The 23194-nt window shown below is 39.7% G+C and overlaps 1 protein-coding gene across 5 annotated transcripts in view; it reads right to left on the reverse strand.

Moving 5' to 3' along the window:
- The window catches only part of PPP3CB (protein phosphatase 3 catalytic subunit beta), a 91643-nt gene that overhangs the window by 63631 nt on the left and 4818 nt on the right, over positions 1–23194 (reverse strand). For all 5 annotated transcript variants that reach the window (XR_014712511.1, XM_084635205.1, XM_084635203.1 and 2 more), the window contains exons 2-4: positions 10896–11096; positions 8997–9121; positions 1597–1708 (exon numbers count right to left, since the gene is read on the reverse strand). Coding sequence is in view for 4 of the 5 variants with exons in the window: in XM_084635205.1 (XP_084491331.1) it covers positions 1597–1708; positions 8997–9121; positions 10896–11096 (438 nt within the window). In the remaining variant the exon portion in view is untranslated. The remainder of the gene's footprint in view (positions 1–1596; positions 1709–8996; positions 9122–10895; positions 11097–23194) is intronic.

Here is a 23194-nt window from a genome sequence, read left to right on the forward strand (position 1 = left end):
GAAGAAGAGGAGTTGGCTATGACATGGACATCCAGCAATCATTCCTCCGTAATGCCACCTATAATTACCTTCAGAGCTAAGGGTGCACCATTCAAGAAATATATGTTTGCTGATGATGTTTTCATAGAATCATAGAATATTAGGGTTGGAAGAGACCTCAGGAGGTCATCCAGTCCAACCCCGTGCTCAAAGCAGGACCAACCCCAACTAAATCATCTCAGAGGGGGCTTTGTCAAGCCAGACCTTAAAAACGGCTAAGGATAGAGATTCTACCACCTCCCTAGGTTTTAAAGTAAGTCACACCAATGAACTGGTGGAAGTCACTTGAGCACTTGGATTCAGAGACTGTTGAAGTGATAATCTCACTTAAACAGCAGTAACTTCTTCTGCCAGTGTAGAAAGAATATTTTCTTCCTTTGGACTAATTCATTCCAAATTGAGAAATTGTTTGGGACCTGGAAAAGCAGGAAAGCTTGTTTTTCTTTTCCAGATTATGAACAATCAGGAAAATAAAGGTGAAGACGACTGAGTTAGCTGCAGAATGCAATATTTTAAGTTTCTCATGTTGACCTGGCTGACATAGTCCATTTAATTTTTTTTAAAAAATATTTCATTTAACTATTTTAGTTAAAAACAATTTTAACAAAGACAAACCAGATTTTAAAAAACTTGAATGTTTAACTAAATTCAAAAATTCATATGCTTGTTCTGTTAAAATATTATATGTTTGCTGTTGAAGAAAAAAAAATCCAGAATACATAACGTTGTTTTAGTTAAATAAAACAATTTGAATGTCTCTCTGGTGATGTTCTCCTCCTAATACAGCATGGCAAGAAAATCCTCCAAATATTAATGAGTAAGCTGTGGAGATAGTTCACCTCCCAATGATTTCATAAATATCTGCTTCAATTACCTTTGGTAAATGAAATAACCAAACAATCATTCGTTTTCTGATATAACTGTAAAACTAATCTGAAAAGTTTTCAAAATAAATCACTGTTTAAAATTGTATAGTGTGTACCTTCTAAAAATGAAACCTACATCTATCTCTGAGTTGTGAAGAATATGCATAAAGGTTACAACTACCAACAAGAATGCACTTTTATGTAGAAAACCATGATTAAATCGAGTCTTCCTGACTAGTGATTTAAATCAAATCCACCCTGGCTATAACTATTTTTTAAAATGTTAAATAATACAGAAAAGTGAAAATAACTTCAAATCATGTAGTATAGCCTATTATACAGAATAATAAGGTATAAATGGTGAGTTTCAGATCTTTTAGTGACAAGGCCAAGGACTTTTGTGCTGATGTTCCACAAATTTCCATAAAAATTAAACCTCAAAAGATTTTAAAATATACAAATAGACTATAAAATATATCTTTTCAGAGTCCAGTTCTGCACACACTTGCTCCCACCATGCTTATAATGGCTTGTAGTTCCATTTAAGTCAATACAACTATGCATGAGAATGTTTGCAGGAGCAGTCCCTTAATAGCATTTTTAGATATGTTTCTCAAGAGATAATTGTAAAACAGAACGGAAAGTACTAGTTTGGTAGTAACCCAATACTATATTCCAATATAGTACTTACATTCTTGCTTAAAGGTAAAATATTCTGTGAGGTGTCTGCATTCATGGTTGCCTCTCAAAAGAAATAATGTATTTGGATACAGAATCTTCAAGACCCATAAATACAGCACACACTGTTGAAAAACAAAGGTTTACAATGATGAAACAAATTAATTTACAATAATTTTTATTGAAAGGTTGCCAACAAAAAAAAAAACACTGTCCCCTTATGAAGAAAAAGAACATTAACAATGGCTTCAAATGTGCGCCACTCAAGGTACTATTTCGAATATTGACAATGAGGATCATTTCATAACATTGCTTTCCTGATTCAGATGACAAACTCAGTATCTGAATTATGCAAGCAAGTTTTTACTTTCCTCAAAAAACAGTTAAAAACAGGCCTCAGGAAAAAAGTGTACTTCAGTGGATGTTCATCGATAAAAATATACTGTCAATTTAGTACAATTCTGATGAGTTTATCTGTGGAGACATCTATTGTTCATATAATCTGACCTCAAAGTAAAGATTCTAGAAATTAATTGGTAGAGGAAGGGAGAGAGTTTTGTTGCTTTTTTTTTGGTAAAAACTGAAGCAATGACACAAAAAAGCTTATGTTTAAAACAGCAACACGCAGAACACCTAGAGATTGTTCTGCTCTTTTTATTTTTAAAAACAATTTGTTAAAAACATTACTGATGTAGCAAAGTTGGAAAGTTAATTCTTATTCAATTATCTGACTTTGTATATGGTGAAATCACAGTAATGAGCTTTATTTTACCACTACTGCAATTACAGAAAGAAAACCAAACTCCCCCTATTTTCAGAAGAGCATCAGGGGAAAAAAAATCCCTTAATTTAGGATCCATTACTACCTGAGACAAGAATGCGGACAATCTGGGGCTTACATTTTGTTTATTATTCTAATGCACGTTTTAGATTGAAACTTATTTTTTCCTCTATGCTCAAACTACACTAACCTGATTCAGAGGTTATTTTTGTTTGATAGTCTTAAAAAAAAAACAACAACACAAAGAAGTCTAAATCTGTCATTCGCTCTAGTCTCTTATTAAAAAACCCAAAACGGTTTTTGTGGGGAATAGTAAGCATGTATTCACACAAAAAAGGATACTTTAATTTTTTTTTAAAGATACATTTACTGTGAAATATATCCAAACACACTTTTTAACATAAACGAAAACCCCAAAGATTAATTCAAATATCTGACAGCAAAACAATCCTTAACAAAAAGATGTATATTAAACAAAATCTTCACATTTAAAAAAAAAAAAAATACCTGCCAGTCTTTCAGTATTTCCATAGCTATAAATTGTTCTGCTGTATTTCAAAGAATATTAACACTTTATTAATGCTTCCCAGCCAGCAGCCCAGTCTGCTGACAGTTTGTAACAAAGGAAGTACTAATCAACAGATAAGGATAGAGGCTGAAGACTTTTACAAATTTAAAAGGTAATTATTATTGACTAAGTAAATTTGTACATTAAATGAGCAAACATATATTGGTAAGAGAAGAGACTGGCAAAATGGTAGCTTCCTTTTGAATCTTTAGTTATTTATATTTAGGAATTATTTAAACAAGCCATTGGAAATTTGCACTTTAATGTCAATTCATTCAGTAGTAAAAATACATTTGCCTTTACAACAGACAGTATGTACAAAACCAAAAAACCCCTTTAAATAACACACCATTGTTGTAGCAGTACCTTTTCTGCACTGACGTTTTAAAATAAGTGAGGGATGGCTACAGTGTGACCCACGAAACTCTTCATGCCACCTTATTTTTAATACGGAAGTGCAGTACAGACAATTTACAGGTCAACTTCATCTTGATCCAATAGCTTGGACTTACTTCATACTGGAACCGTTAGTTTCCACAGGACTCTCCCTTCAATATTAAAAATTAGGGCATCTGACTATACTGTATAAAGTGGGTTCAGTCTTCAGGCTCCTGTCTGGGTGTTATTGCAGCACTCAAGTGGGCAAGGTCTATGTATTCCTGCTCTTGACTAAGGTTTTATTTTAACACCGGAAAGAGTTACTGAAATAAACATGCTTCAAAATGAACGGTTTAAGAATAGGTCTCTGAGCACAAAATTAAAGTAAAGATCAAGTACTTTTCTATCAGGGACTGAACAGTTTATTTACCAAAGATTACAGACAGAATAAGATAAGAGATTTAAAAGTGATCAAAAACATAAAAATTTTTAAAAGGTCCAGGTCAAACTGGATAAAAGCTGTTGGATAACCAAACAAAGACTATAGCAGGAATTTCAGGGATGGAGGTGATTTTAATCTACTTTGCTTTCCTTTGCATATGTCCACAAAGCATAGCCCTCCCATGCTCTTGCAGCAATCCTGCTCCAGTCAAATACCCCACTATGAAATGTGCTGATCCATTAGTAGCCACTCTGTACAGCACTGAAGCAGGCAAGTCACTCTATGAGAAAAAAGCAAGTCTTATGAACGATTACATAGTTTTTTAAAGTTTATACTAGCTAATATAACAGGCATATTATTAAAAAGAAAAGAAGTCCCCACTGCCTGAGGGGATAAAATGAGTCTGCTTTTATTAAATACTGAATATAGTCCCAACTCCAAAGCATTTCATAGCTCTTGTGGTTGTAAAGCTTGAATAAGTTCCAATGGTTTAAAATACGTTGTTTCCAGATGTTCTGAAAGGATGCAAATACAGCCTTCACATCTGTCAAGAACAGTGTTTACAATATAAGCAGAAAGAAAAGGAGGACTTGTGGCACCTTAGAGACTAACCAATTTATTAGAGCATAAGCTTTCGTGAGCTACAGCTCACTTCCTCAGATGCATATCGTGGAAACTGCAGCAGGCTTTATATATACACAGAGAATATGAAACAATACCTATTCCCACCCCACTGTCCTGCTGGTAATAGCTTATCTAAAGTGATTTCCAGCACAAATCCAGGTTTTCTCACCCTCCACCCCCCCACACAAATTCACTCTCCTGCTGGTGATAGCCCATCCAAAGTGACAACTCTTTACACAATGTGCATGACAATCAAGCTGGGCTATTTCCTGCATAAATCCAGGTTCTCACATCCCCCCCACCCCCATACACACACAAACTCACTCTCCTGCTGGTAATAGCTCATCCAAACTGACCACTCTTCAAGTTAAAATCCAAGTTAAACCAGAACATCTGGGGAGGGGGGGTAGGAAAAAACAAGAGGAAACAGGCTACCTTGCATAATGACTTAGCCACTCCAAGTCTCTATTTAAGCCTAAATTAATAGTATCCAATTTGCAAATGAATTCCAATTCAGCAGTTTCTCGCTGGAGTCTGGATTTGTAGTTTTTTTGTTTTAAGATAGCGACCTTCATGTCTGTGATTGCGTGACCAGAGAGATTGAAGTGTTCTCCGACTGGTTTATGAATGTTATAATTCTTGACATCTGATTTGTGTCCATTTATTCTTTTACGTAGAGACTGTCCAGTTTGACCAATGTACATGGCAGAGGGGCATTGCTGGCACATGATGGCATATATCACATTGGTGGATGTGCAGGTGAACGAGCCTCTGATAGTGTGGCTGATGTTATTAGGCCCTGTGATGGTGTCCCCTGAATAGATATGTGGGCACAGTTGGCAACGGGCTTTGTTGCAAGGATAAGTTCCTGGGTTAGTGGTTCTGTTGTGTGGTATGTGGTTGTTGGTGAGTATTTGCTTCAGGTTGCGGGGCTGTCTGTAGGCAAGGACTGGCCTGTCTCCCAAGATTTGTGAGAGTGTTGGGTCATCCTTTAGGATAGGTTGTAGATCCTTAATAATGCGTTGGAGGGGTTTTAGTTGGGGGCTGAAGGTGACGGCTAGTGGCGTTCTGTTATTTTCTTTGTTAGGCCTGTCCTGTAGTAGGTAACTTCTGGGAACTCTTCTGGCTCTATCAATCTGTTTCTTTACTTCTGCAGGTGGGTATTGTAGTTGTAAGAAAGCTTGACAGAGATCTTGTAGGTGTTTGTCTCTGTCTGAGGGGTTGGAGCAAATGCGGTTGTATCGCAGAGCTTGGCTGTAGACGATGGATCGTGTGGTGTGGTCAGGGTGAAAGCTGGAGGCATGCAGGTAAGAATAGCGGTCAGTAGGTTTCCGGTATAGGGTGGTGTTTATGTGACCATTGTTTATTAGCACTGTAGTGTCCAGGAAGTGGATCTCTTGTGTGGACTGGACCAGGCTGAGGTTGGTGGTGGGATGGAAATTGTTGAAATCATGGTGGAATTCCTCAAGGGCTTCTTTTCCATGGGTCCAGATGATGAAGATGTCATCCACAGCCTCAGAAACAACTCTGACATCATAATCAAAAAGGCTGACAAAGGAGGTGCTGTTGTCGTCATGAATAGGTCGGAATATGAACAAGAGGCTGCTCGGCAGCTCTCCAACACGAGTTTCTACAAGCCATTACCCTCTGATCCCACTGAGAGTTACCAAAAGCAACTACAGCATTTGCTCAAGAAACTTCCTGAAAAAGCACAAGATCAAATCCGCACAGACACACCCCTGGAACCCCGACCTGGGATATTCTATCTACTACCCAAGATCCATAAACCTGGAAATCCTGGGCGCCCCATCATCTCAGGCATTGGCACCCTGACAGCAGGATTGTCTGGCTATGTAGACTCCCTCCTCAGGCCCTACGCTACCAGCACTCCCAGCTACCTTCGAGACACCACTGACTTCCTGAGGAAACTACAATCCATCGGTGATCTTCCTGATAACACCATCCTGGCCACTATGGATGTAGAAGCCCTCTACACCAACATTCCACACAAAGATGGACTACAAGCCGTCAAGAACACTATCCCCGATAATGTCACGGCTAACCTGGTGGCTGAACTTTGTGACTTTGTCCTTACCCATAACTATTTCACATTTGGGGACAATGTATACCTTCAGATCAGCGGCACTGCTATGGGTACCCGCATGGCCCCACAGTATGCCAACATTTTTATGGCTGATTTAGAACAACGCTTCCTCAGCTCTCGTCCCCTAAAGCCCCTACTCTACTTGCGCTATATTGATGACATCTTCATCATCTGGACCCATGGAAAAGAAGCCCTTGAGGAATTCCACCATGATTTCAACAATTTCCATCCCACCACCAACCTCAGCCTGGTCCAGTCCACACAAGAGATCCACTTCCTGGACACTACAGTGCTAATAAACAATGGTCACATAAACACCACCCTATACCGGAAACCTACTGACCGCTATTCCTACCTGCATGCCTCCAGCTTTCACCCTGACCACACCACACGATCCATCGTCTACAGCCAAGCTCTGCGATACAACCGCATTTGCTCCAACCCCTCAGACAGAGACAAACACCTACAAGATCTCTGTCAAGCTTTCTTACAACTACAATACCCACCTGCAGAAGTAAAGAAACAGATTGATAGAGCCAGAAGAGTTCCCAGAAGTTACCTACTACAGGACAGGCCTAACAAAGAAAATAACAGAACGCCACTAGCCGTCACCTTCAGCCCCCAACTAAAACCCCTCCAACGCATTATTAAGGATCTACAACCTATCCTAAAGGATGACCCAACACTCTCACAAATCTTGGGAGACAGGCCAGTCCTTGCCTACAGACAGCCCCGCAACCTGAAGCAAATACTCACCAACAACCACATACCACACAACAGAACCACTAACCCAGGAACTTATCCTTGCAACAAAGCCCGTTGCCAACTGTGCCCACATATCTATTCAGGGGACACCATCACAGGGCCTAATAACATCAGCCACACTATCAGAGGCTCGTTCACCTGCACATCCACCAATGTGATATATGCCATCATGTGCCAGCAATGCCCCTCTGCCATGTACATTGGTCAAACTGGACAGTCTCTACGTAAAAGAATAAATGGACACAAATCAGATGTCAAGAATTATAACATTCATAAACCAGTCGGAGAACACTTCAATCTCTCTGGTCACGCAATCACAGACATGAAGGTCGCTATCTTAAAACAAAAAAACTACAAATCCAGACTCCAGCGAGAAACTGCTGAATTGGAATTCATTTGCAAATTGGATACTATTAATTTAGGCTTAAATAGAGACTTGGAGTGGCTAAGTCATTATGCAAGGTAGCCTGTTTCCTCTTGTTTTTTCCTACCCCCCCTCCCCAGATGTTCTGGTTTAACTTGGATTTTAACTTGAAGAGTGGTCAGTTTGGATGAGCTATTACCAGCAGGAGAGTGAGTTTGTGTGTGTATGGGGGTGGGGGGGATGTGAGAACCTGGATTTATGCAGGAAATAGCCCAGCTTGATTGTCATGCACATTGTGTAAAGAGTTGTCACTTTGGATGGGCTATCACCAGCAGGAGAGTGAATTTGTGTGGGGGGGTGGAGGGTGAGAAAACCTGGATTTGTGCTGGAAATCACTTTAGATAAGCTATTACCAGCAGGACAGTGGGGTGGGAATAGGTATTGTTTCATATTCTCTGTGTATATATAAAGCCTGCTGCAGTTTCCACGATATGCATCTGAGGAAGTGAGCTGTAGCTCACGAAAGCTTATGCTCTAATAAATTGGTTAGTCTCTAAGGTGCCACAAGTCCTCCTTTTCTTTTTGCGAATACAGACTAACACGGCTGTTACTCTGAAACCTGTCAATATAAGCAGAAGCATTTCTGTAATCAACCAAAACAGGACATGAAATTCAAGGAATGCTGTGGGGAGTATCCTTCATTTTAACTATTCTTTATATGTTGATTTCTGAGGCATCACTGCATTATCTTTTGCTTATCACACCAACAACGCAAAACAGCACTGTGCACACACCTGAATGGTACACATATGCATGCTGCTTCTGAAATATTACAATTTTAAAATACTACAAAATAGCATGCATTATGCCCAAGCGTAGACTACTTAAAAAGCTATGCCAACAAATATATTTACAACTTAATTCGTGTCAAACTTTTTTTTAAAATTAACTTTAAAATTTAAAGGCACTGTCAAGTTAAACTCTAAATTTAATCTACCATCCAACTCTTTCTGGACCAGATCTCCAACACTTCCCAACTCCTGGACCAATGAAGCTTGAGAGAATCTCAGAAGCAGCAGGATACAGCATACTTCTTGCCCCTGGCTACATGTTAAGAGCATGGACTGTGAATGCTACAGATGCCCTACAGTCCATCCTCTGCAAAGATGGCTATGGGAAGGCGGGGAAATCAGTAGGGCTGGTGGTTCCAAAAGGGCAGGCTGAGCCACTAGTCAGTACGTCTTTGTTAACTGTCTGAGATTAAATGAAGCATAGCAAGGAAGAATTCACATTCAGAGGTCAGAAGAACTGTGTATTTTACAAGAAGATAAAAAAAAGTTTTCTTACAGTAAGGTTTAGGACAGAACAAATTAATGTATACAGTTACCTCTATACTAAAATAACCTCTGTCTACATAGTCACCAAGGAAGAGGTATCTTGTATTAGCAGGTGATCCTCCAACTTCAAACAGCTTCATTAGATCAAAGAACTGGCCGTGAATATCACCACACACTGAAACAAAAATACAGTTTAAATGAACATGAACTCTCTTATTTATGGGGGAAAAAATGTATAAACTAACTACAGAGACACAACATATTTTCCTAAAGAAAGATTCATTCTTCTTGTCTGGTAAACAATAAAACATGTTGATTTACAACTAAATATAGCCTTTACATTAAATTTGGTACTTCTTTTTTTTGCTAACAAGTAGGATACGCTATATCTAGACACATTTATTTAAGCAATTAGATAGTTTAACATTTATTCAAATTCTTAATTTTCAGTTATTTTAAAAAAAGGTGAATGACATTTCTTTATTTACTAGAGAATTAATTTTTTACTCATGTCAAGCTGCATTGGGATAGAAAGTAGAATTAAATTAAATATGCACAATTATTTTAAATTATTTTTTAGTTTAAAAAAGTGTATCAAAACATCTTTTACATGTAAAACTAACTGATTTTTTAAACAAAGGAAGTATTACCAGTAATTAGTGAATTGAACTGATTATTTCTGGTCATCATGTTTAAGATTTTAGAGCTCATCTCCTCTTACTTCATTTTTATTGATAGACTGGGAGTGGAAGACAAGCTCTCCTGCTTTTTTCAGTTTCCATTTGGTCTTTCAACTCTGAATGAGCTATTCATTGAAGTGAACAAGTTGAATAAACTGAAATGACGACAGTATTCTCTCCACACCTGCAGGAGAGGCGACTGCTGTCAAAAGCTGGTTTAACAATTCAACAAACTCTGATTTCAAGTGCTTAGCTAATGACTTCCACCAGTTCAGTGGTTTGACTTTCTTGAAGACTTTGGCAGCAAACGTACCACTAAATTATTTTTTAAATTCAATTGTGATGATTTTAATATAGTATAATAAGTTTAGACCTAAACATAGGTTAAATTGAATTTGAAATTATGAATAGGTTTATTTTAAAAAGAAAAATGTATTTAATTTGAACTTTTAAAATATCTGAAATAAAAAATTCCATAAATAATCAATTTGTATTCACTCTGAATGGCAGCTATATAATGTAAACAATACGTTTTTAATCTGGTTATTTGTTTCTTTTAAAATAAAAAGTTAAAAGATTAAAGTAGCATCTTTATCCAAGTCAAATATGGTCTGTGACTGGTCAGAACCTGAAAGTATTACAGTATCTTTTCAAAAACAAAAGCCATTTCAACTTTCCAACTGGATCAAGTCCTTTCTATTGTACTAAATAATACACAACAGTTTTATCAGGTTAGTCTTAACTTGTTTCAGTTAAGACTACCAAGAGATCATCACATTTCACATGAAAACTTGGATTCTTAGGGAAAGCAATCATGAATATTCCTCATTCACAACTCCTGTTCAAAATATTTATTTCAGCAAATGGATGCTCTAGCACCATCCCACAAATTTTAGACTGCAGTACAATCCAATCTTCTCTTTGAAGCTCATTTTTCTCTTCTGGATTATTACATCTTTTAGTAACATTTATTATTGTTAAGATTATAGAAACTGCTTTGCTTGTTGACATTGTATTACCAATCCTACTGCTTTTTCCAGACAGGTTTTATTCCTTCCCTTCTTCCGCATAATTTTTTGATGCAACGTTATGTTGAGTACTCAAGGAGAGTTATACAAAAGTAGCTCTGAGGGAAAGTTCAACATGATTGTTATGATAAAGATATCTTTACATTTATTTTCCCCCCAAGAAAAGGCCTTCTAATGAAAATTATGTGAAATTTTTACTTTGAGCATCAAAGGTATTGAGCATCAAAGGTAAAGGTATTACCTGTAATTGGAGCTTCAACTTCTATTATAGTTTTCTCTCTTCGTAGAATTGCAGCACCCTCATTGATGATTCTAAGTGCAATTTCTTCATCTACCCGACCTTCTTTTACTAAGTGGTTCTTCAAAATGTCAACCCTAGGTTTTCCATCTATATCAAACACTTCTTCAGATGACAAGCGATGTGTTGGTGGAAAAGGGACACCTAAAATTTAAAGAGGTGAGGAATATCAATATTAGTAATAATTATTTTCTTTAAAAATACACTAGATGTAAACAGGGCAGAACTGAACTATACTGATTAGCTGCCATGCAAAGTGGGATAACATTTACCAAATGTGTTTTTTAAATTTACACATTTTGAAGTTATTACAGTGACAGAGTGAGATATGTCAGCATCAGATTATTAACTCGGGCATGTACTATCTATAGAAATACTGGACACTGTAACTGCACAGGCCTGGACATGCCCAGACAGCAGCAGTCCCTGAGAAAGGTGTTTGACACTTTATTGAAGGACTATCCCTAAACCATTAGACAGCAATATGAGGACATAAATTTAGATTATGTCAATTACTGGCCCACCCCATGGAGCAATGGTCTCTCTACACAGGGGCCCACAAAAAGAGGCAAGCGTGACTGGTGAGGCAGAAGCTTCTCAATATGAGAGCACGTCACAGAGATGGAGGACCAATGTAGGAGCAGGGTCCTGACACTTGACCATCCCCACACGAGGATGTAAGAAGCACACATTAGGAAGGCCAAAAAAGAATTTGAAGAACAGCTAGTCAAAGATTAAAAAAAAATTGTTATTACTTTTTGAAGTTCATCAGAAGCAAGAAGTCTGCTTCACAACCAGTGCGGCCACTGGACAATCGAGATGCTAAAGGAGCACACAAGGATTATAAGGCCATTGCAGAAAAACTAAATGCATTATTTGCATTGGTCTTCAAGGCTGAGGATGTGAGGGAGATTCCCAAACCTGAGCCATTCTTTTAGGTGACAAATCTGAGGAACTGTCCCAGACTGAGGTGTCATTAGAGAGGGTTTTGGAACAAACTGATAAACTAATCATTAATAAGTCACCATGACCACACAGTAGTCACCCAAGAATTCTGAAGGAACTCAAATGTAAAATTACAGAACTACTAACTGTGATATGTAACCAATAGTTTAAATCAGCTTCTGTACCAGATAACTGGCGAGTAGCTTATGTTACACCAAAACTTTTTAAAAAAGGCTCCAGAGGTGATGCCAGCAATCACAGGCCAGTAAGCCTAATTTCAGTACCGGACAAATTTGTTGAAACTATAATAAAGAACAGACTTATCAGACACATAGATGAACATGACTTGTTGGGGAAGAGTCAACATGGTTTCTGTAAAGGGAAATCACACCTCACCAATTTACTAGAATTCTTTGAGGGGGTCAACAAGCATGTGGACAAGGGGAATCCAGTGGATATAAAATTTACTAAGATTTTCAGAAAGCCTTTGACAAGATCCCTCAACAAAGGCTCTTAAGCAAAGTAAACTGTCATGGGATAAGGGGGAAGGTCCTCTCATGGATCAGTAACTGGTTAAAAGATAGGAAACAAAGGGTAGGAATAAATGGTCAGTTTTCAGACTGGAGAGAGGTAAATAGTAGTGTCCCCCAAAGGTCTGTACTGGGACCAGTACTGTTCAACATATTCATAAATGATCTAGAAAAAGGGGTAAACAGTTGGGTGGCAAAATTTGCAGATGAAACAAAACTACTCATAGTTAATTCCAAAACAGACTGCAAAGAGTTACAAAGGGATCTCTCAAAACTGGGTGACTGGGCAACAAAATGGCAGATGAAATTCAGTGCTGATAAATGCAAAGTAATGCACATTGGCAAACATAATCCCAACTATACATATAAAATGATGGGATCTAAATTAGCTGTTACCACTCAAGAAAGAGATCTTGGAGTCATTGTGGATAGTTCTCTGAAAACATCCACACAATGTACAGCGGCAGTCAAAAAAGTGAACAGAATGTTGCGAATCATTAAGAAAGGGACGGATAAGACGACAGAAAATATCATATTGCCTCTATATAAATCCATGCTATGGCCACATCTTGAATACTATGTACAGATGTAGTCACCCCATCTCAAAAAGATATATTGGAGTTGGAAAAGGTACAGAAAAGAGCAACAAAAATTATTAGGGGTATGGAACAGCTTCCGTATGAGGAGATATTATTAAGGCTGGGACTTTTCAGCTTGGAAAAAAAGACAACTAAGGGGGGGATATGATAGAGGCCTCAAAAATCATGACGGGTGTGGAGAAAGTAAATAAGGATGTGTTGTTTATTCCTTCTCATAACACAAGAACTAGGGGTCACCCAATGAAATTAATAGGGAGCAGATTTAAAACAAACAAAAAGGAAATATTTCTTCTCACAACACACAGTCAACCTGTGTAACTCTTTGCCAGAGCATGTTGTGAAGGGCAAGACCTAACAGGGTTCAAAAAAGTACTAGATAAATTCCTGGAGGATAGGTCCATCAATGGCTATTAGCCAGGATGGACAGGGAAGGTGTCCCTAGCCTCTATTTGCCAGAAGCTAGGAACAGATCACTTGATGATTACCTGTTCTGTTCATTCCCTATGAAGCACCTGGCATTGACCACTGTTGGAAGACAGGATACTAGGCTAGATGGACCTTTGGTATGGCCAATCTTATGACTTGCAAGGAAGAAAGGGAAGGATGGACTCTGCCCAGCCTGAAATGCTGCTGAACCTCAGGCTCACAGAAAAAGTGAGCTCAGACTAAGGGAGGGTATGTCTCAGGACTTGTGCTATTTTCAAAGATCTGTAACTCTGAGTGATTTAGAAGTAAAGTCACTGTTGTTAAGAAAATCCTTTGCTGTGCCTGTGTTCCTTCCTTTCCTGCCATGTAGTCCCTGAAGGGGTTAAACTAGAAACCCAGAGTACTTACAACCGAGGTGGAACGCGGAGGGAGCACGTGCAAGCGACTCAGAGGGTTTCAAACAACCACTTCAGGGTCTAGGGCAGCTGGATGAAGGCATCCTACATCCCAAGGAAGAAAGACAAGTCTGAGCCTGGGAATGTGCCCTATGGAGCCCTACCAAATTCACGGCCGTGAAAAACATCACGGAAAAATGTCACGGACCATGAAATCTGGTCTCCCCCGTGAAATCTGTATAGTATAGGGTAAAAGTACACAAAAGACCAGATTTCACGGGGGAGACCAGCATTTCTCAAACTGGGGGTCCCAACAAAAAAGCGGGTCATGGGGAGGAGCGATCGTAAGATTACTGTAGGGGGGTCATGGTATTGCCCCCCGTACTTCTGTGTCTACTGCTGGCAGCGGCACTTCCTTCAGAACTGGGTGGCTGGAGAGCAGCAGCTGCTGGCTGGGTGCCCACCTCTGAAGGCAGCACCCTGCCAGCAGCAGTACAGAAGGGTGCCATACCATGTCAGCCTTACTTCTGCGCTGTGGCCTTCAAAGATGGGTGGCTGAAGAGTGACAGATGCTGGCTGAGGACCCAGCTCTGAAGGTCGCAACACAGAAGTAAGGGTGGAAATACCATACCATGTCATCCTTACTTCTGCGCTGCTGCTGGCGGTGGCACTGCCTTCAGAGCTGAGCTCCCAGCCAGCAACCACCACTCTACGGCCACAGAGCCGGATCAAACAGAGAATGTATTTTTTTGCCAAGCCCATTCAACAGAAACTTCCCTCTCTAAACTCCTAGATATAAGCTGCTAAAACTCATGTCCCATTTATGAGTTTGAAGATATTAGACCCCATTTTTAGATACATTTGGATACAAATAGTTGAAACTACTAAATACCAGATCTCCATTCCACCTAGCTCCTCCTTCCTCCTTTCCCTCCCAAGTCCCTTCCTACCCTCCTTTTCCTATTTATGTCTTCTCCTATTTTTCTACTGTAACTCCCACCCTAATGTGTTATGTCTATGTAGTGTTGTTTGGTTTTGTATTATCTGGTCTTGCAGCTTTGATGAGTTGTAAAACTGCATAATTCTACTGGAGACCCTATGAAGCATGTGGTATATGGAAACATATACCAGCAGTATGTTATTTATCTTCTTCAATTTTTTGTGTTTTCATATAGTAAATCAATACAAAAATATCTCAAAAAATAGGAAAAAACAAAGTAGTCAGAAAAATAGGATTGTATAGAACCATCACCTTATGGCTTGCCTGAACTCGAATAACTTTGGCAGGAAGAGAAAAGCTACTTTCAGGACCAGTAAACGCTTCCAAGCACCGGACCTGGATTGCAGAATATTCAAACCCTGCTCCAAAGACAAAATTATTGATTCCCTCATGCACTTTTCTATGGCACACATCACAACAGAATCTGAGTAGCTCACAAACTTCAATGAATTTACTGTCACTGCACCGAGAGATCAGAGGCATTATTCTTCCCATTTTACAGATGGAAAGCTGAGGCACAGAGTGGTGAACTGCCTTCCCCAAAGTTATCCAGCAAGCCAGTTGCAGAACTCGGATTAGAAGCCAGGTCTCCTGAGTCTCAGTCCATTGTCCACTTGGTCCTCTAGAGCAGTGGTTCTTGTAGTAAGAAGAGAGCCTGAGACATAAGCCCTTGTATTAGAGGCCTGGTATGAGACAGGACCTACTCACACAATCTGGCAAGAACAGGGCTGATATTGCAGAAATATACATGCCTAAAAAGTGCTAACCACAGAGTACTCATGCAAACACATCCCGATATCAAGTAGTACCAGAATATCCCCATATCAAGGATGGTACAAAAATATTCCCCAAGGATAACAAGAGCACACTGACCCCTCCTAAAAGATAAGGTCAGGATGACAGTACATAATACAGATGTTTTGATCAAACCAACACGTACAAGGCGATAACTAGCCACATCGGGGGCAGTAACTAACTACTGTATATATTCGTTCATTAGCCCGTTAATTTATAAGCCAACCCCCAAGATGGATAGGTAAAAATAGCAAAAACCATATGACCCTTTCATAAGCCGACCCTATATTTCAGGGGTTGGCAAACTTTGGCACCTGGCCCGTTAGGGTAAGCCACTGGCAGGTTGGGATATTTTGTTTACTTGGAGCGTTCGCAGGCAGGGAGCCCCTCAACTCCCAGTGGCCGCGGTTTGCCGTTCCCAGCCAATGGGAGCTGCGGGAAGTGGCGTCACTTCCCACAGCTCCCATTGGCTGGGAACGGCAAACTGGGAGCTGAGAGACTCTGTGCCTGAAGACTCTCCAAGTAAACAAAACATCCCGACCCGCTAGCGGCTTACCCTGACAGGCTGGGAGCCAAAGTTTTCCTACTCCTGGTATATTTTAAAAGTTAGTGTCACAAGAAACACTCAAAAGTTTTGCTAGAATTATTTTAATATAATCTAACGAAAAACCTGTTGTCGTTATAATAACTGAATAAATATGTATTCACCTTCAAAATTACCATCAATATTTAAAATCAGTAAATGAGTATTTAAAACAAGTACCTTAGAACAATATGAGACTTTAAAAAGCCTTAAAATCCTTCAAGTCTGAATCACTCTCTGATTCACCAAAAACTTCATGAAACTCTGCTTCAATCACAGCTGCACATGCATTGTCATTGTAGATGTTGGCAGTATCTTCTTCAGACTCAGATTTCTTATCATCAATCTCTGTTGTGTCATCATCAAATATAGCATCATCTTCTGACCTGTCGAGTGCATAGCTGATACAGCATTTCCTAAATGATTTTTCTATCATTTCCGAGGAAATGGACACCCACACCTCCTCGATCCACTGGGCGACTAGATTGATTTCAGCTTCATAAGATTCCCGCCTTTTGTCAACTTCACCATGCCTGAGCACATCCATTCAGCCCACATTTTTCATAGCCTGTCTTTAAAGGGTTTGTTCAGGCAGACATCAAGCGGTTGTAGAACTGAAGTTAAGCCTCCAGGTATTACAGCCAAAGTAGTTTTCATATTTTTGGCCACATTTTTCACCTCATCCATCTTGTATGCCCTGAACATGTTCCAGATGAGCATAGCAGGTTTCTTGAAAAGTGCTCCTGGTCTCTTATTCCACACTTTTTCCAGCCATTCAATAGTCTCACTTTCATCCATCCATACCTTTTCATGTGCATATACGAGGACACCAGCAGGAAATTCCATGTTTTTAGGCAAGGTTTTTCTTTTAAAAACAACAACAGGAGGGAGCTTTGATCCATTTGCCAAACATGATAAAACCACCGTAAAATGGATTTTTTCATGGTCAGTGGTTTTAATTGAAACTTTTTTTTCCACCAACACCAGTTACCGTTCTGTTGCTCGGGAGATCGAATGTAATCAGTGTTTCATCCATATTTTCTATCTGTGACAGTTCACATGCATATTCCTTTTGATATTTTATAATAAACCTTTGGAAATATTCGATTTTTTTCTTCCAGATCTCTCGGCAGCTTTTGCGCTATCTTTGTTCGCTGACGAAAACAGAGACCATGACAGTTCATGAAGCAAGTACACCAACCCGCTGATGCCACAAACACTGATGGCTTTACTGACTTGTATTTGTCATCTTGTTTAGTCTGCAGAAGAATGAGGGGGGATTTGATAGCTGCTTTCAACTACCTGAAAGGGGGTTCCAAAGAGGATGGATCTAGACTGTTCTCAGTGGTAGCAGATGACAGAACGAGGAGTAATGGTCTCAAGTTGCAGTGGAGTAGGTTTAGGTTGGATATTAGGAAAAACTTTTTCACGAGGAGGGTGGTGAAGGACTGGAATGCATTACCAAGGGAGGTGGTGGAATCTCCTTCCTTAGAAGTTTTTAAGGTAAGGCTTCACAAAGCCCTGGCTGGGATGATTTAGTTGGGGATTGGTCCTGCTTTAAGCAGGGGCTTGGACTAGATGACCTCCTGAGGTCCCTTCCAACCCTGATATTCTATGATTCTATGATCTTTTGACATTTGCAGAGCACGCAGATGAATTCCAGTTCTAGTGACAATGCACCCATTTTGTCGACATTCAACAACTCAATTACTGAGATCTTTCTCCAGCTCAGGAAATGAAGCGCACATTGTTGGGCATTTTTTCTTGCTTCTTGGCATGTATTTTAGTGTTTTATTTTTTCGCCACTCTCTTACTTGCTTCTCATTGATACAAAATTCATGAGCAGCGGCGCAATTATTGTTTGCTTCCTCATATTCAATAACTTTAAGTTTGAACTCTGCATGATAAGCAGACCATTTTCTTTTGATTTCACCTTTGTTCATTTTGAATACTAGTATGATCATAAATTATTATTATTATTAGTTATAGATTTTGTAGGACTTTATATAGGAATGTCACCTGCTTTATCACTGTCAAATTATTGTTCTTTGTTTATTTCAAAGCAGCCCTGACGATTGACATGTGTGTGGCAATAACAGGCTACTTAAATTTTATTAGAGATTCCACTGATTCTTTGTGTTATATTTTCATATTGGCTCAAGACTTACAAGGTCCATTGGTAGAAATACATGAAGAAATCATATTACACAGTAGCAGACTGACACTAGTGCTAAAGTACTATTGTTCATTGTATTTTTCTGACTGGCTTGTAAGGTGTAGCATTTTGTGAAATGCATGGGTCAAATGTCATGCAGTGGGGGAGGTTTAGGTTGGATATTAGGAAAAACTTTTTCACTAGGAGGGTGGTGAAACACTGGAATGCATTACCTAGGGAGGTGGTAGAATCTCCTTCCTTAGAAGTTAAGGTCAGGCTTGACAAAGCCCTGGCTGGGATGATTTAATTGGGGATTGGTCCTGCTTTGAGCAGGGGGTTGGACTAGATGACCTCCTGAGGTCCCTTCCAACCCTGATATTCTATGATTCTATGATCTGCAGCACTGCTCTTTTAGTATGCATTTCAAGCCAATCTAGTCCACTAAACAAAGCTTTTGCAACTTTAAAAGGCTGCAGTATCGATAGCAATAAATGGGTTGGCAAACTTCGGCTCCCAGCCAGCTGCTGACGGATCAGGACGTTTTGTTTACCTGGAGCGTCCGCAGGCATGGAGCCCCTCAGCTCCCTATGGTCATGGTTCGCCATTCCCAGCCAACGGCCACCACTTCCCACAGTTCCTATTGGCTGGGAACGGCAAACCGAGGCCACAGGGAGCTGAGGGGCTCCATGCCTGTGGACGTTCTAAGTAAACAAAATGACAATGTATTAGATATTCAATTCAATAATTCCATAGTGTTTAAAATCATCACATTTTGGTGTAGACCCATTTATAAGCCAACCTTCCCTCTTTGATGCTTCACTTTTTTACCAAAAATATTCGGCTTATGAACGAGTATATACAGAATGTCCGAGGCAGTACTAACTTATTTGTATCAGTGTATAAAGATTTATCTCAGAGGAAGTATCTTTGGCCAGCCTAGGCAGCAGCGGAAAGTCCAGCCACTGACTGAGGTATGTCCATTGTCATGGGCATACATGTGTTCATTTCCTCGTAGAGTCTACCTGGTGCTATCACCGTGCTTCGCTGACAATAAACCTGCCTGGGTGCCTTCATACCTTAACGGATCTTATGGTCATTGGGCAGTTCGCTCGAGATCTGCTGTGCCAACTGTCTACGCAGAGCTGGGACAGCACACAGGGAGAATACACACACACACAGCCAAACATCTAACACACACACCCAGCCAAACATCTAACAACATTGGTGACCCCAACTACTGATCTGGTAAGTAGGTGTGAGCTGTCCTCTGTAGGAATTGCAATATAACATGACACAAAACCACAAGCTAGGAAACACCCTTAACCTCTCCCTGCTAATCCCCCACAGTTTAATAAGGTATGGATGTGCTGGGACTGAAGTGTTAACTCATGCTCAAACTTTGTCATAGTTACTGTTATGCTCTGGGCAGGCTTGATTAATGTCACTCAATATAGTAAACTCTTAATTGTATTTATATTCTGTCCCTAGACAGAATATGCCTTTGTGTGGGTTTTGATTATGTTGTTTTTGGTTTTTAAGGTGGCCACCTGGTTTTCAGTTCTCACATTTGCTTATCATTACATCTATTTTCCTATTGATTAGAGAGCATAAATTGTTTTACTTTAAAAAGTTAACACTTTGGAGACTACAGAAGAACTTATGATTGTAATATCTAAGATGCATCACTAAGTGGGATTAAAAATGGAACAAAGATTCTTGGTTCATTGTACTGTGTACTTTCAATTTTGCCTCAGCAATCAAGTTGAAAGTCATAATATTGTTCATATTATTAAAAAAATTGGTTAGTCTCTAAGGTGCCACAAGTACTCCTTTTCTTTTTGCGAATACAGACTAACACGGCTGCTACTCTGAAATAGGTAATATTGTCATTTAATAGGTTATGGATGATGATTCTGAAGGGTGTATGCAGTTGCTGCAAACTAATGGGTTTAATCTAACCTTTGATGAAGAAATAATAGCATGTAATGTCCCAAGAAAACAGAAATGCAGCAGGATGTGCTCTAGAGCAGTGGTTCTCAAACTTTTTTCTTCACAGACCACTTGAAAATTGCTGAGAGTCTTGGAGGACCACTTAATGATCTTTCCAAATGTTGTTTGTACTATTAGCTAACTATGATACAAACACTGATACTGTTCTGAAAGCAAAAAATCTGCCGGGATAAAATGTGTCTTTGAAATTCAAAGGCCTTCAATTGCTTATTCAGTGGTCTACGTGCATATAATTAATATCCATCACCTTTAAACAATTCCTCAGAGTTTTAAACAATCTCCTCTTGGGATTACCTAAACTGTACTGCAATCTATTTTAAAGGACAGCTGGAAACACCAACCTCTTTGTATAAGCAGGGTTTGAAAGACCCACTTGCCTCCTCATCCAAAAGGAGAAGAAATTTGGAGAGGGAATGAACAGAGTTACTGCATCTACTTGCTCCTTCCACTGAAAGCAAAGCAGTCTAAGTGCCACTAGTGCTTTCCCAGGGAAACAACCGAGAGGACAAGCAGCCTTGCACCATAGCCTTTTCAGGGGGAGTCAAGAAAAAACTTGCACATGCTTTGTTGTATAAAGGTGACTGCCCAAAAGAGAGTGAGATATAAATGTAAAAAGTAAACCAATGAGGAAAGAATTGGGGGGTGGGGGTGCAGAGATGATGGGGATTTTTGGGAGAGCAAAAATACAGGCTGACCCGGATGCCCATCACCCCAGCTAACTGCACTGAACACATATCCATATGGACCCCAGAATTCTATCATCGTAATATGAGCACACAAGCACTTTTTCCCTTCCTGCTGGTGAAATGAGTATGGCCAGAAAGTAGTTAAACAGTGGCTTCTCCTCAATATAGGACATAATATACTAACAAATTCAAAATCTGTGGATGATCTGTGAACCCAAAGTTTGTTTGAACTGTTATAAGAGCAATAATCAATTACTTTTACCACAAACACCTGCAAAAAGCACCAGAAAATTGTTAAATGTTACTGGCAAACAAGGAAAATAAGAGAAATCAGTTATATTTAATCATAAAATTGACACAACATAATGTTGCAACTTCTGAACCACACAATACAGTACCGTGCAGGGACATTCAATGTCACTAACTGAAGCTGAATGGGGGCACTGCAGAAAAATTGCATTTTTCTCCATTCAGGAGAAAACAGTTATATTTTGTTTATTTAAAAGATACAGTAATAAAAACCTTGACACAGGACAATTCTTGGGTATTTAATGTCACAACTTCACTTCAGGCATTTGAATGTCCCCATGGATCATTAATTCACAGGAAATACCCTGTGACCAAGTCACTCACATTCAAGTTAACTAAACCATTAAAGACGAAAATAACTGACTACTTGAATAAAAGTACTCAGTAACCTGTTATGGTATGCCACAGATTTGTGAGATTTGTGATAGTATGCCAGACCAATCCAATCCTTGATTTAACTTCACTATATTCAGATTGTATATGCTGGACATTTACAACAATCATTACAAGAGAACATAAATATGTTTTAATTAGGCATAAAATATTTCTCAAGTACAACGTTCATATCATAAATCTGTCTGAGCAGGTAAGTGTTCTCACAATGGCTAAATATGGAGGTCAAACGTTTTTAAAATGTGGGTCACGCCCCAATTTTTTCCCTCTCTTACTAGAAAATCTGAATAACTGATAATACAGTATTTCAATCACTTTCTTGAGACAGCACTTTTGGCCATGGCTGACAAGACACACTGTTACCAGCAGAATGAATTATCTTGTCTCCAATCTCCTTCTCTCCCTATTTACTACCTCATTTTGCAGTTTTTCCCCCGTGATAAAAACTAAGGGTGTGCCCACACTACAGTTCAAACAATACTAATAACAGCCATCTTTAAACCATTTTTTGTTTTCTTTTTAAAGAATCATGTTACAACATCATGCTATGGACTACCTGGAGGCACAGCACAGAGCATCATTCTCAAGAAAAAAAAAAATCTGTTAGCAACTCATGGTAATAAATAACTTAGGCCTGATCTACACCTAAAACTGAGGTTGACCAGACTGCATCACTCAGGAGTGTGAAAAATTCACACCTCTGACAGATGTAGTTAGGCTGATCTAAGCCTTGGGACAAACACCCCAAGGTCAATGAAAGAATTCTTCCACCAACCTTGCTACTGCCTCTCAAGGACTTACTACAACAACAGAAAACCCCTTTCTGTAGCTGCAGCAAGCGTCTATGCTACAATGGCATAGCGGCAGCTCTACTGCTGTAGTGCAGACACACTCTTAAGGCTTGTCTTTAGTGAAGGTGCTACTATGCTGATGGGAGAGCTTCTTCCACTGGCATAGTTAATCCACCTCCCTGAGAGGCGGTAGCTATGTCAGGGGGAGAAGCTCTCCCGTTGACACAGCGCTGTCTACACGGGGGGGTTAGGTATAACTACATTGCTTGGGGGGGGCGTGGATTTTTCACACCCTTGAGCAACAGAGTTATACTGATATAGATCTGTACTGTAAACCTGGCCAGAGATATCATACCCTTAACACTGAAGATTTACCGCCAGCAATTACATACGTACTCTGTAAACCAACGGTTCTCAAATGTTAGCAATCCGAGGACCCCCATTTTGATTTTAAATGTTTCACGGACCCCAACCCTGCATTCAGCCCCAGGCCCCACCCCCACTCCTTCCCCCAAGGTCCTACCCCCACCCCACCTCTTCCTGCCCCTGCTCCACTCCACCCCTGCCCCTCCTCTTTCTGCCCCCTACCCTGAGCTCGCCCCATCTCTGCTCCTTCCCCTCCCTC

The sequence above is a fragment of the Lepidochelys olivacea genome (assembly GCF_965140295.1).
Source record: "Lepidochelys olivacea isolate rLepOli2 genome assembly, chromosome: 7".
NCBI classification, from domain to species: domain Eukaryota; kingdom Metazoa; phylum Chordata; order Testudines; family Cheloniidae; genus Lepidochelys; species Lepidochelys olivacea.